Source organism: Cucumis sativus, chromosome 6 (genome assembly GCF_000004075.3).
Source record: "Cucumis sativus cultivar 9930 chromosome 6, Cucumber_9930_V3, whole genome shotgun sequence".
NCBI classification, from domain to species: Eukaryota; Viridiplantae; Streptophyta; class Magnoliopsida; order Cucurbitales; family Cucurbitaceae; genus Cucumis; species Cucumis sativus.
The window spans coordinates 18,977,724-18,992,692 of record NC_026660.2 but is presented as its reverse complement, the minus strand read 5'-3'; the positions used below and the strand labels follow the sequence as shown (position 1 = coordinate 18,992,692).

At 30.5% G+C, this 14,969-nt stretch overlaps 1 protein-coding gene across 1 annotated transcript; it reads left to right on the top strand.

Annotated features, from left to right (window-relative positions):
* Positions 1–5,125: 5,125 nt before the first annotated feature.
* LOC101222030 (amino acid permease 3) lies at positions 5,126–9,773 on the top strand. The gene is made up of 7 exons (XM_004149381.3): positions 5,126–5,368; positions 7,223–7,316; positions 7,426–7,659; positions 8,061–8,154; positions 8,255–8,469; positions 8,581–8,720; positions 8,828–9,773. The coding sequence occupies exons 1-7, from the start codon at positions 5,363–5,365 to the stop codon at positions 9,479–9,481; spliced, it is 1,437 nt and encodes a 478-aa protein (XP_004149429.1). The 5' UTR covers positions 5,126–5,362; the 3' UTR covers positions 9,482–9,773.
* Positions 9,774–14,969: the final 5,196 nt, after the last annotated feature.

Sequence of the window (14,969 nt, the reverse complement as noted above, 5' to 3'; positions counted from 1 at the left end):
TCTTCCTTTTCTTTTCATATTGTTTCTTGTGTAATTTTTCTTTTTATTTTCATCGTCTTTTTCTCTTCTTCCGCAATTTATTTTTCTTCAAAATGTTATTTGACTATTTAAGATCGTGTGTCTAATATAAAATATCGTGAAAAAATCGTTGGGATATTGGATTGCGAAATATAAACGATCGCGTACCAAAAATAACCAAATATAAACGATCATTTTCCAAATATAAACGATCGTGTACCAAATTTTTTTGAAAAAAATTGTTGAGATTTGGTTATCCCAATTTAAACGATCAAATCTAAATCGGGTGTCAAATCTAAACGATGTTTTGCCCAATCTGAACGATTTTTTGCCAAATCTAATTGATCGTTTGTCAAATCTAATCGATCGTTTACCAAGAATCTTTAAAAAATCGTTTAGATTTAGAAACTCAAATCTAAACGATCGTATAAGAAAAAATAGCCAAATCTAAATAATTATTTACCAAATAAATTATGTGCTTATTTTCCAAATATCTTATGCGTTGGATCATTCATCGCAGGACATTTTTGGTATTTTTCATTATGGTCATGTGGACTTTTTCCGTTTTCAAAATTGTTTCGCTTTGTTATACTTTCCCAAACACCCCCAATAATTAGATATTTTCTTTTCTTTTTGTTTAGTTAAATTTTGGTTTAGAACAAAAATAATTATGTATTCAAATGAAAGTGAACAAACAATGTGCTCATAAATTAATTTTAACATTATTTGTATATTATTATATTAATTAATTGTTTAATGAAATATGAATATGTAGCAAAAAAGTTTTAAATTAACAAAATCAACTAAAATATAATAAAATTTCAGATTCTGGGAATGATATACAATTTCAGATTTTATCCATAGATATAAAAGTAGATGTATTAGTTAATATTCATTAAGTCTATAAATAGTATATTTTTATCTAATAATCAATTAATCATACTATATTTTAATTACATATCTCTCGAAAATAAAAATCTCACATTTTGAAGGTGTTATAGATGCCATATGAGTTTTAAGGTTTCTCATACAATATTATTTTGAGTCTGAAAATATGAAACGTGTAAAACAGACAAGAATACTAAAGGATAATTGTGTAAAATAGACAAGAATACTAAAGGACAATTACAATGCGTAGCACTTTTCAAAATAATAATTATGTGTATATAGTATAATTAGTACGACATTTCAAAAGAATAACAATTGACTTTATTGCTAATAAACTTCTATAAATGGAAGACTCTATCACTTACAGATTTCTATAATCGATATGGTTTATAACACAATGAAAATGATCCCTCTAGTTTACTATTAAACTTTTTAGCCTAGCTCGGTGTTCATCAAATCAAAGTTGTTGTCACATCCCGTCACAAAATCACTTCATGTTACCATGTAGGATGTGATCGCTTAGATACTCAATGCATAACCCTTTGCGAGATACCACACTCAACGCCTAGTAAGCGGAATTAACTCAAGAACCGATCTTAACACAACTTGAATCTATCACCTTTTCCAAACTTAAGCCTTTAACACTTAGCTTAGACTTACAACCTTAAGTTATTAGGCGACAAGAATCACAACACAACATATAACAACTTCTCTTTATTAGTTAACATGTGTTCTATATATAATACATGCATGTTTTTTCGATTACAAGGAACTATAAGTAAAAGGCTTCCAACGCCTAGCGTAGCTTCTTTAGAAACAACTTAGAATGTCTGGCTTGCTCGCCTAAATGCGTAGCACACCTTGCCTTACCCTTCTTTACTTGGCCTCAAAGCCTTGATCTTGAGGAAGGAAAACTTAACACGTAAGTCAAATACTTAGTGAGTAACGATTTTGGAAAATCTTTCGGAGAATACAATACAACCACGTAAATTCATTTTCATAAATAGACTCTCAATGCCTCATTTCAATAAAACATAAATCACACATTAGTTTCTACTTATTCTTTTCTGCCAAGAACATGAACCACATGCCCACGTATAGACTTGAGATTCATTTCACCACCATCTCTTGGAAATTCCAGATTCATAGCTGCTTAGGCTGTTGCCTTAGACACATTTGGCCAACTTCTCAACGCCATATGGTCTGGAACACCACTATGGTTTCCTTTAGTCATTATGAGCACATAATAGCTAGCTCATTAATAGGAATAAAACTAATAGTTTACTCACATACGAGCATCACACAATCATTGCATAGGAACTTTCTTTTCAAACAAACAACATCAACAACATTACAACATACATTATGCATAAACAACATAAAGACTATAAAAGAATGCTTTCAAAACACTTCTTTCTTTTTTAAAATATCACTCACAAAAATATTTAGCCTTAGTTTCCTTCCTTTCAGAAGGTATAACTCCAACTCCTCTTCTCACCTGATGCTTTCTCAACAACTCAACACTTGAGAATTACAACACTTTCTTTAGACCTTTCAATCCTATTTTATACTCATCCTTAGCTGAATTAGTCATACTTAAGCTTCTCTTAGCTCGCTAGCTCCTACTTACAATTTTACACGTGTTAGTTTACTTACATTTCCAGACCATGCTTAATCCAAACTCAAGACGTAATCAACTGTCTAATCGAGATTATACATTTTTCCTTAAAATACTAAACTCTTCTCGCTTGGCATCATCTCACGTTACACCACCAAGCACCTTAAGCCTTCTCGTGTTTACCGGGCTTAGCTTGAACGCATACATCTTCAACGCCAACTTCAAAATGCCTACTCTAAAAATACCTACTTTCCAAGATAACCCTTCTATTCCAAACTTGGGCCTCACATATGTAGAATCTAAAGGTTGATAATGCGTTTTAAAGATACCTTGATAATAATATCTAAGTTTCAAAAAGTGAAATAAGTGAATTGAAACAAACGAGAATATTAAATGTTTGTCTAAATCTAAAATGGTGTAATAAATATACCCTTATTAATTAAAGAAGAATATATTTCTATTTCTTTGAACAGATGATCCTCTAGTTCCCAATTAAAACTTTTAGCCTGGCCTTGGTGTTTATCAAATCAAAGATGTTGGAATCTAAAGATTGATAATGTTTTATTGATGATGCTTTCTTTTACAAAAACTGCCTCAGATTCTTTCTTTTTCTTTTTCAAGTTGATTATTTGATAAAAATGAAGTGCAAAAGAGTGTTAAATAATAAATATATGTGCAGGTCCCTCGTTCAAGGCCAAACTTTTGACAAATATTCCTTCAATAAAGCAAAATTGGGTAAGAGATTAGAGGAAATATATACTATACCTCATTCAATGGTGGTTTTTTTCACTCCTTTCTCTATTATGAATAAAAGATGGAATTTGGACTATTCAAAGATACTTTCTCTCTCTATATATATATCTTTTATTCTATTATTTCTATTTATTTTCATATAAATTGTGACGAACTTTTAATGTTACATTTTTTCCAAATGTTTAGAAAATTGACGATAAAATAGATAAAACCATTGCAAAATGTTGCAGGTATGCAAGCTAAGTGTTTATATATTAATAAAACGAAGATATATATAAATAGATAATGAGCAATGAGAGATCATAGTGTTGTTGATGCAAGAATTAGACCATATATCCAAGCCATCTTCTGACTAGGTTTTGATATGTTTAAACTAACCGGTGATAATACAGTTAGATTAAAATTATCTCTAGTTGAGGTGTGCGTTTCAAGTCACGTGAGTTGATGTACCCTTCTCAAGGTGTCAAGTCCCCAAGATCAAGTTTTGACAATATATCCTTCCAATTAAGGCGATCGATCACTCAAGCTAATCTATCCTAGTTGAGGTGGCATGTGTATGTCATGAATCTAAGTTAACCTATCTTATCCAAATTTGCATGACATGTAAGGAAGATACTTGGACCTATATAATGTTGTACCCAACAATACTCTTAAATATTGATCCCTTCTTATTGTGCAACTATTAGAGTAATACATGATAGTAACAAAAAAATAAGAAAAAATTAAGAATTGGATACACATATGTTAACTCAATTGATGTCGAATTTGGTATGTCAAACTTGTTGGGTATATTATGTGCTTGATATATCACTATCTTGGTTTTGCTCTCAACAAACCTTTCACTTAAAAATTCACCATTTTCATTTATCTAGCTACGTGGAAATTAGAAAAGCCATGTAGAAAGTGGGTCCATAGACCTTGGATCCTACTTATAACAATTGTGTCATAGGTGTTGAGTGACCCCTACAAAATGCTACATGGTCTTTGATTAGATATAGTACCCTTTCTCCTTGAGTATCCTCTAGAGAATTTTATGCATAACTTCAATTCTCATTGTCTTTCCCTTATTCTCAAGTTCTCTAAAACAGCTAAATCCCTTTTTGTAATCTTCCCAATTGATTGTTTTGTTCTCTTCAATCCTTCCACTTGAATTCTTTCATTCATCTAAAAAGATTAATTTCCACAATTAAAAAATATATTTAAAAGAAGAGAGAGAGAGAGAGAGAGATCAGCTTTGTATAATAACCCTCCTTTCCTCCATCGTTGGGAAATAAAAGAAAGGTAGGAATATGATTCCCATTATCAACCTATGGGAATTGATTTATATGGGCAATAATTATTTAATTACTTTATACAAATAATAATAATAATGATAATAATAATATATACATCTATACTATATGAGAGAAGAAGGGTAGGAGAAGCACAAAGAGTGATGATCCATTGCCTTGAGATTTATTTATTAATATCACTTTCATGCAAACTATATTAAATATTTATAATATAATAAATATAATACACAATTATTAAAAAAAATGTGTCTACTTTGGCTCTTGAACACTCTTTTTGTGTATGGCAATGGTTTAACAATTGAAGAACCTTATTCTTCTTCTTCATCATCATCAACAACATTCCCTTCCAATTATATATTCAATAAATGGTGGGAGGAGAGTGCTTGCACGTGACCGTTCTTTTAATTTCATTTTTCTTTTCTTTTTTCCCTTTTTCTTTTTTAAAAAAAATTGGAGATGTGACCCTCTTTCAATATTAATTAGAATGACAAAGATATTTCTTTTTGGGGGGGAATAAATATTGGTATTTTGTATGCTATATAAAGGGGTTAGGGACATTAATTTGGATTCACAACTCAAAGCACATAATCTCATATTTGTCTCTTATCTTGTGCTAATGCCCTTCACTCTCTCCCTCTCCTAAAACTACAAAGCTTAGAGAGAATAAGGAGAGAAAAGGAGAGAAATACATTAAGATCTCTTTTAATTTTGAGATCTAGAGAGGGGAAGGGCATCACAAGTCATTTTTATTACTTCATTCGGCCTTTTAATTTCTTTAATCATCAATACCATAATGAAGGTGAGTTCTTCAACATATATTACTTCATTTATTCTTTTTTGTACTATTTAATTGATCCAGCTATTGGTTTGTTTTCTCACTTTCGTAACCTATGTTTATATTGATAAATGACAAAATTATAAAAAATATTTATAAAATGTACCAAAATTTTAAATTCTACCACTAATATATAGTTTGGACAAACTATATTCTTAAATTAAAAAAAGGTTTGATTTTGTTGACTCTAAGTATAATAAATAAAGATATAGAAAGGTAATCGATGGTTAAATTCTTTATAGTTGTCGGTAATCTTAGACTAAATTGTAAAAGTAATTAACCTCTATTTTTTAAATTTCTGTGGATATGTGTATATAAAAACTTTTACATGCAAGCCAAGAGTTCTAATATACTGTATTAGATAATTTGATTATAGGGTTTTTGTTAGTAGATTAGTGGGAAATTAGATTTTGAGGAATTAAAATATGTAAATTCCAAAGGTATTTATAATTATTAATGAAAATGATAATATACATGAATTAAATTACTTGGTTTGAATGTCTAGTTTTTAGTTTTAGATTTTAGCAAATAGGTTAAAGTATTGATACATTTAAATTTAAATTTAAAGTTGAAAGTAAAGTAAAATCATGGACATAAAGAAAAAGTATTTTTTTATTGCACTTCAAAATTCATAAGATGATTTTGTTTAAAAGTGTAACTTTAGGTTAGTTGAGGCATATTGATTAAGTTTTTAATCGAATAATCTCGGCTCTTGCATGGAAGAATCATTGTAATATTGGATATTGGATAATGGCATATGCCTCACCAATTTTGGAAAGAATGGTATATGCTTTTTAGTTACTATTATTATTTGCTATATCCATTTTTATTAAAAATCAAGATAAATAGATGATTTCATGAATTGTAAGGTATTGTTTTCAACCATGCACGGTTGAGAAAAGATTCATATCATTTATTTACGTAGAGATCTCAATGCTTCTTTAATTACGTGATAGAATCATTAAATATATTGGTTTGAAAAGTCAATGAATACATATTTTAAATATGTTTTAAACAAAATTGAAAAAAAAAAAAGAAAGAAAAAAGACATAAAATTGTTATCAAAATGAATGGGTAGAAATCTGTCGTTACATAAATTGAGAAGAAAACCCTAAAATAAAAAAATATATATCACAGTTACAATGCAACTGCAACACGTAACATAATTTAAGTAACAAATAAGTCTCTCTTTTTTGCTTTTATGAACAACATATAGTTTATGCAAACTATTAAAATGAATTATTCCTTAAAAAAATTATAATTTAATTACTATATTACTATTTCTTAACTGTCTGTCATAGTAAAGGTGGTGTTATTAAAATCATATTTACCCTAAACATAATCTTAAATACAGATGATTATTATAAAGTAAAGAGTAGATATATAATAAGAAAGGCCAAAACAGCCTATCCTTTGTCCACATAATTTAAAAACAAAGAATTGAAAATAGTTTGAATTTGTTTTTCTTAGAAAGAAAAGAAAAGATGAAAGATTTTTGGGGGTTGGGAGGAAGGTGAGAAATGTGGAGTCAAAGTGATGAGAAAGTATAGTCGGCCGTCAACATATACGCGCTTTTAATAATAGTGTTAACTCCACGCGCCACCATTCTTTTTTCTTCAAACAACACGTGCTTCCCTTTTCCTCTTCCTTCTTACTCTATAAAACTTCTAAATTCCTCATCTCTTTCTTCCCCAAAACAATAAAAACACTTAATTCCTCTGTTTTTCCTTTCTCAGTCTCTTTTGAAACTGTACAGAAACTAAAACACACATACACTCAATTCTTTGTATTATTTGTAATTATTGTTTGTTTTTCAAGATGGGTGAGAACCAAGCTTTTGGAATTTCCAACGACGTGGTTCCACAAGGCGGTTCCAAGTGCTTTGACGACGATGGCCGCCTCAAACGAACCGGTAATTTCCCATTTCTCTGACTCCTCTCTTCTGTTTTTTTCTTCCCTTTTAAGAACAGAGTCTTATGGTGTGGTGTGTCTTTTTGCTTTTTCAAAAAAAAAAAAAACAGGGACTGTATGGACGGCGAGTGCTCACATAATTACAGCCGTTATCGGATCCGGTGTTCTATCATTGGCTTGGGCCACGGCTCAGCTCGGCTGGGTCGCCGGTCCAGCGGTTATGTTTTTGTTTTCTATGGTTACTTATTATACTTCCGTTCTTCTCTCTGCTTGTTACCGCTCCGGCGACCCTGTTTCCGGCAAGAGAAATTATACTTATATGGATGCTGTTCAAGCCAATCTTGGTGAGTTCAATTCCCAATTTTACCCTCTTCTATTACTTTAGGCCTTTTTTTTTTTTTTTTACAATTTGATTTCTAATGCCTTTTTCTAGTTTTCTCTTAAAATTTCACTTAAGAAACACTTCAATTTTTTAGTCATTTTAAGAAACAATAACAAGTTTTTTAATACGAATTTCTTTATCTTTTATAGAATAAAATAAAAACAAGAATGGTTAAATTTTTTAAAAAAAAATTGTTTTTGCAACTTGTTAGCTTGTATCATACAATTGAGGAGAGGAAAGTATTAAAAAGTTGTAAAAGATTTAGGAATATGAAAAAGAAGCAGAAAAATAAAGAGAGTTAAAGTTTAATAATTTGGGTTAACCCTTTTTGATTGTGTTTAATATTTAATTTAAATTTGACAGGTGGTTGGAATGTGAAGTTATGTGGAGTTGTTCAATATGCAAATATTGTTGGAGTGGCAATTGGGTACACAATAGCTTCAGCCATAAGCATGATGTGAGTGTAAATTTTGTAATTATTCATTATTTATGTTAATTAAGGATAGTGAAATTTTAATTTCTAATTGTGAAATTTTCATTTTCATTTTCATCTTCAGGGCAATTAAAAGGTCAAACTGCTTCCATGCAAGTGGTGGGAAAGATCCATGCCAAATTAATAGTAATCCTTATATGATAGCTTTTGGTGTTGTAGAGATAGTATTTTCCCAAATTAAAGACTTTGATCAACTTTGGTGGCTCTCCATTGTTGCTTCTGTTATGTCTTTTACTTACTCAACTATTGGACTTGGCCTTGGAGTTGCTCAAATTGCTGGTAAATCCCATTAAACACATGGATCAAACTATAGTATTTATTTAAACTTTTTTAATGGGATTTTAAGATGAAGATTGTGACTGTATTCTTCTTTTGATTGTTTGTTTTTAGCAAATGGAAAAATTGGAGGTAGTTTGACTGGAATTAGCATAGGAACTGTCACTCAAACACAAAAAGTATGGAGGAGCTTCCAAGCTCTTGGAGACATTGCTTTTGCCTACTCATACTCGATTATCCTCATTGAAATTCAGGTACAAATCTCGGAAAAAATCCGCGTCGGATCGGGTTATTAATCGGTTTTTTTCTTCTTTTTTTTTTCACTTTGATTGATGGAGGTATGTATTGCTTTGTGGAACAGGACACTCTAAAATCTCCACCTTCAGAGGCTAAGACAATGAAGAAGGCAACTCTAGTGAGTGTGTCGGTGACAACGCTTTTTTACATGTTGTGTGGCGCTGCTGGCTACGCCGCATTCGGGGACATGGCACCGGGAAACTTGCTCACTGGGTTCGGGTTCTATAATCCTTATTGGCTCCTTGATATTGCCAATGCTGCCATTGTTATCCATCTTGTTGGTGCTTACCAAGTGTATTGCCAACCCCTCTTTGCCTTTGTGGAAAAGTATGCTTCTGAGAAGAGTCCTGATAGTGATTTCATCACCAAAGATATTGATGTTCCGATCCCCGGTTTCCGCCCCTATAAACTGAACCTATTCCGATTGGTTTGGAGGACAGCGTTCGTGATCGTCACAACCGTGATCTCAATGCTTCTCCCATTCTTCAACGACGTCGTTGGATTCCTTGGAGCTCTAGGATTTTGGCCTCTCACCGTGTACTACCCGGTCGAGATGTACATTGCTCAAAAGAAGATACCAAAATGGAGTTCGAGATGGTTGTGCTTGCAAACCTTAAGTTTTGCCTGTCTCATGATCTCGATAGCAGCTGCGGCCGGATCAATCGCCGGGGTTGTTCTAGATTTAAAGAGCTACAAACCCTTCAAAACCAGTTTTTGATTCTCATAGATTTGGCTTTTGTGTGAAGTCGAGAATTAAATGGAAGAGGGTTGATCGAAATGACATTTTTAATTCAAGTTCTCCATAAAGAAAAAGGCTTCAAACATATTGAAGCTCTCTTCTCTGCTAGTTAATTTTTACTGTTTTCCCAAGAAAATAGATGAAATCATGAATGTAAATGTTTCAAATTATCACATTTCCAACTTTGTACCCTCTATTTCTCATTGAAAAAATATTATATATATAAAACATTTCAACCCAATGAGACCATATTAATTTCTTAGTTATTAAATTATCATTTCATATACAGATATTTTTTCAGTTCAATTTTAAATTTGTATGCTATCAATTATGCTTTTTTATTCTGTAGCCAAAAGCTAAAAATAATAGAAGTTTCTTTATAAAAAAATCAATTATAAAAAGTAATTAAAGGGACTAAAATTAAATAAATTACTAAAACCATTCTCAATATATTTCAATCCTCCCAAACCAAACTTGGTAAAAATAGGATTGAAAACCCAAAATCGTAAATAACAAAAATCTGTTTCAAAATGATTTTGAATATAAAAAAGTCATCGTACTCTTAAACATATTATAAAACTGTATCAATCTTTAACCTTTACTGAATAACCTTACAAATTCGGAAAGGGTAAAGGAATGTTTTTTTCTTTTTTTTAGAGGGTAAAGGAATATTTGACTCACCATTTCTACGAGTTTGACTTCAATTAAGCATATCAGAATTTGGAAATATACAAAGTGTATAATAGAAGTTTTGGGGTATGAATTTAGAATATGATAACAAGTTAAAATATCTATTATCTATGTTCTATTTACATTACAACATTGTAGAACATATAATTCTTTTGTAGTTACGTCAATATAATAAAAATACATATTCATTGTAAACACATCCCATATAGAACTAAAATAAGATCTAAGTTTATAAATGTTGCTAAAAACTAGTTTGCCACCAACTTTCAAAACAAATCCCATCAAATCTTAGCTCAAGAGGTCAAAAAAGAGATAAAGCAATATTCTACCGACATATTTTACAAATTTGACTTTAATTTGTACAATAAACCTAACTAAAGTATATAAAGCTATACTTTTAGATATAAATTTGTGTGACAAATAAGTTTTTATATTACAAATTTGACGTTGATGGACAGTAATAGAAGCTAATAAATGTGTATTATTTATAGAATCTAAAATTGTGCTATAATTTGTAAATATTTTAGTTTATTTTCCTATATTCAAATATGTCTTTTATGAAAATGAAAATGTATATTATAAAATATTAAATATCGTTTCTAATTTTATTCTTTCTATGTTAGGTTTGTTGGTATATGGAAATGAATGTATATTAGTTTTATGTATAATATAGATTTTGTTTGGTTACTAGTCAACAAATATGTTTTATGCTTTATATGGATTTTTTTTAAAAATAATGTTATTTAAATAATTATTGTTGTTGACAATATGGTGGTGGAAAAATCATTAATAAAAATAGAATAGCAAAGTTGTGTACATAGTATATGATTACTTTAACTTGTGGACTATATGTCGTGTACCAGGTATACGACCTGACATTGAAGTCGTGTACTCGGTACATGATTTCGTGCATAGTGGATGACTGACTGACTTTAATGCAATATCACATACTTGGTCCAAGACTTGAAGGCTTAAGTCATTTGAGGTTTCATGCCCTCATCATATAATTGTAGTTTGTAATTACATGGATTTCCATTTATGGAAGTTTGCGTTCAAATGCGAACTTATTTAAAGAGCATATAGTCAAACAAAAAGTATTTGAATATATAATGAAATGGATTGGAGAGATTCTAGCATAAAAGTTACGTGAAGTTTTTTACAAATATTTGTTGAGTTTATTTTTATTTTTAAAAAAGGGAAAAATATTTTCGTTGATTTTAGGGATATTATTAATCCTTTAGTTTAGGTCTCTTTCTCTCACTAACGGTTAATTTTAGAAGACACCTTCCTTCATCAATAACGTTTGCAATCTGTAGAATCTTTTAACCGAATTATCTTTAAAAGATAATTTTCCTTCTTCCTCTCGAAAGTTCTTCCATAAAAGGGAAGATTGTTGCTCTTCAAGGCATTCTGACAAGACACTTTCAAACTACTATTTAACTTGTTGAAGAATCGTTGTGAAGGTAAGTTATTACCTTCTTAGTTATTTTATGAAAAGGTTGTTTGATATCTTCAAAGACAATAAAAGGTGTATCCATGGTAAGAGATTTAAGATCGTGATAAATTTTTAGTTCTCCATTAGATTCAAATCACAACTCAAGGGGAGCTTGATTATTTTTAGGGTACAAGAAAAACTAAAAATTAAAGAGTACTAGATCTAGGGAGAGTGTCTTCTAGATTGTTAAAGTGTTATACTTATTTGAATCTTAATAAAATTTTCTTATATGAGCTATAGAAGCTCTCTAAAAATAGGGGAGTTGTTTTCACCGAACTCAATTATCAAAGTTATTGTGTTATTTTATCTTTTGTCTTCCATTAGCTATTTCATTGGTTGTTAACTAAAATAACAACTAAAAGTAAATTATACTATTTTACTCTTTGAAGTTAGATGCATGATATGTAAGGGAGAGAGTGACATAGCAAGCGTACTTGTTTACTACGTACATCATGTGCTTTCGCTTGGAGAAGATTGATGTTTAATAGTGTAGTTGATTTATTTTACTTTGGTATGTAATGATTGTTCATATTCTATAAATGTAATTCATTCTATGTACGATTGTACATAGTCAACTTTGTTTATAATATGACTTTTCTTTATGTAATGGGTTGCCCTATAAGTAAAAGTAATTGATTTTGTTATTTTATTTTTTGTTTGTTACTGAATTGATTCATTCCTTATATTTTAATTCTTTTTGTGATTCTGCATCATACAACCTGGTTTAGTTAATGTTATACAATTGTATCAATAACAGACACATCGTTCACAATTTGTATGAGATACTTCTCGTACTGTAGTTTTAAGCTGTAGGAGGAGGGAGGTAACATCTCAATGCAGTATCTTGTTTGATCAGCCTACTATGTTGTACGTCCAAGTGGTTGGGTTTCTTAAATAAGATTGATCTCATTAGATTGACACCTTTGTATTGATTAAGTAGAGCATTGAAGAGACCTCAGACTCGCACATTTCATATGCCTTGTGAAGAATGCATCATTACTCTGCATGACGTTGTGATCCAATTAGAGGAATAAAATTTTCATAACAGAATTGTATGAACGTCGTGCAAATGAAATTCAATTTGAAAAACAAAAAGATTTCAGAGAAAAAAAAGCCTAAACATAATTCTAAGGAGGAAAAAGAAAAAGAAACTAATGTTTGTAGAATCTCTCCCAAGAACACCTCTTTGAATCTCCGAATACCACAAACTCTTTCTTGTTATTCTCAAAGTGAAAATCAACATAGAGTTGTGAGCTTCTGTGATTTGGTTTGGTGAAAGGAGAAAAATATTGAGACATTTTTTTCTCTTTAGAACAAAGAGATTGTGAAAAATGTAGAGATTCTAAGAGACTATATCTCAACCATCTTTTTCTAAGGACAGGTGGAGGGGGAGTTATCAATAACTCCCTCCCCCTCCCTCCCTCACGTAGACTAACTCCCAGGAGTTATTCTATTAATTAAATATATATTAATAAAATAAAATACATATAAATTTAATCCATAATATACCTCATATCATACCAACTTTATATTATTTCATATATAATATAACTAATGGCTTACATCTCTCTTATTATTTATAGTTCTAATATGAATCAAATCTATATTAATTTTAACATATAGTTTTTTATGAATTTTATTCATATTATTATTATTTGAATTATATTCAAATATTAATTTCTCTCCTAAAAACTTTATATTATAATGTATTAAATACATTATATTTAATTGTATCGTATACAATTTATTCCCTTTAATCAATTTGAACTATCGTATATCATTTTGTCTCTATAGTTACATCTAACTTCTTAAGTACTGTTGGTTCCTCTAATGAACAATAAGTTATAGTTCCGTTGTAACTGAACTCCTCTAGGGTCAAGAGAGGGTGTGGCACCACATTGTTCAAGCCTTGAAATTAGCCATTAATAGAGCAATTTCTCTACTTACTTTATCTATAGAGAATGAGTGAATTTCTTCTTCTGTAGTTGTGTTCCCAACTCCTAAATCAGATGAATTGTCAAAATGGTAGAAATATTGAGTCTGCGACATAGGCCACTCTCACCCATGCAAATCAAATGATCACCTTCATAGGCAGGAGTTCACAACTCACTCAAGATTCAGGTCAAGTCACCTATGGTCATCCTAGTGAAATGTAGTCTCAACTAGTAACGATGTTAATAAGAGAGACCATTCATTTCATGGTTTGGTCTTATACAAACTATTTGTATAGAATACCTCTGCTTTAATGTCTCAACATGAATGATTAGGGTAAAATCATTTGTAGAACTGTAGAACAACTGTTACAACTACAAAGCAAGTCGTATTCATAAGGTCACTAGGATAAGGTATCCAAACTTATCCATCTACTACAGACCATTTAGGTTATCACTTAAAAATGATTCATTTGTATGTCTTCACATACATGTTGAGGTTACAGAAGGTAACTTTGGTTGTTGGTTTATTGGTTTTATGGGTTAATGCAACTACATGTCAAATAAAATAAAACACTTTATTTTATTAGATAAATAAAATGATTGTATGATATTACAAGATCACGAGATTTATGACATCAACCTCAACAATTAGGACTACTTGTGGATAGAAAGCCTGTTACGGGATCGTTGATGAATAATTGGAAACAAGTCTGTGAAGAATTTTTTAAGTTCTACCATCTAATATAAAGGGTCAAAGATCAAGTATTCCATAGCAGAACAATTCACAGAATTGGCACCTGATGTCGGCATTGTCAGTGTTCAAAGATATGCTTGTGCATATATAATGCAATTTATTGGAGATTTTTTATTTTCCGACAAGTTAAACACATTGATATATTTTATGTTTCTTTTACTTTTTGGTGATTTCGACCAAGCAGGTAGGTACTCTTGAGGCATTGCATGCCTTGCATGACTTGATAAGGAATTGTGTCAATCTAATAGTGCATAATCCTTGGAAATAATAACACCACTAATATTGTTGCAAGTATATCAAAGAAGATAAAACAATTTAGGATAATATGAGATTTCAATAAACTATATCATGACAGAAAAAAGAGAAAACGGAACTAATGTAGTTGTGGACAACATTTTTGCATATAATATTGCTCTTGATATTATATTTGAAAACGAGGATCATGAACCAAAATCTATTAAAAATGTTGACAGAGAAAGATTGGTCGTCTTTGTTGAAAGAAACAATTGAGATTAAATTAAATTCACTTTCAAAACATCAAGTTTTTGTACCAGTAGTGCAAACACCAAAATGTGTCAAATCTGTAGATATAAA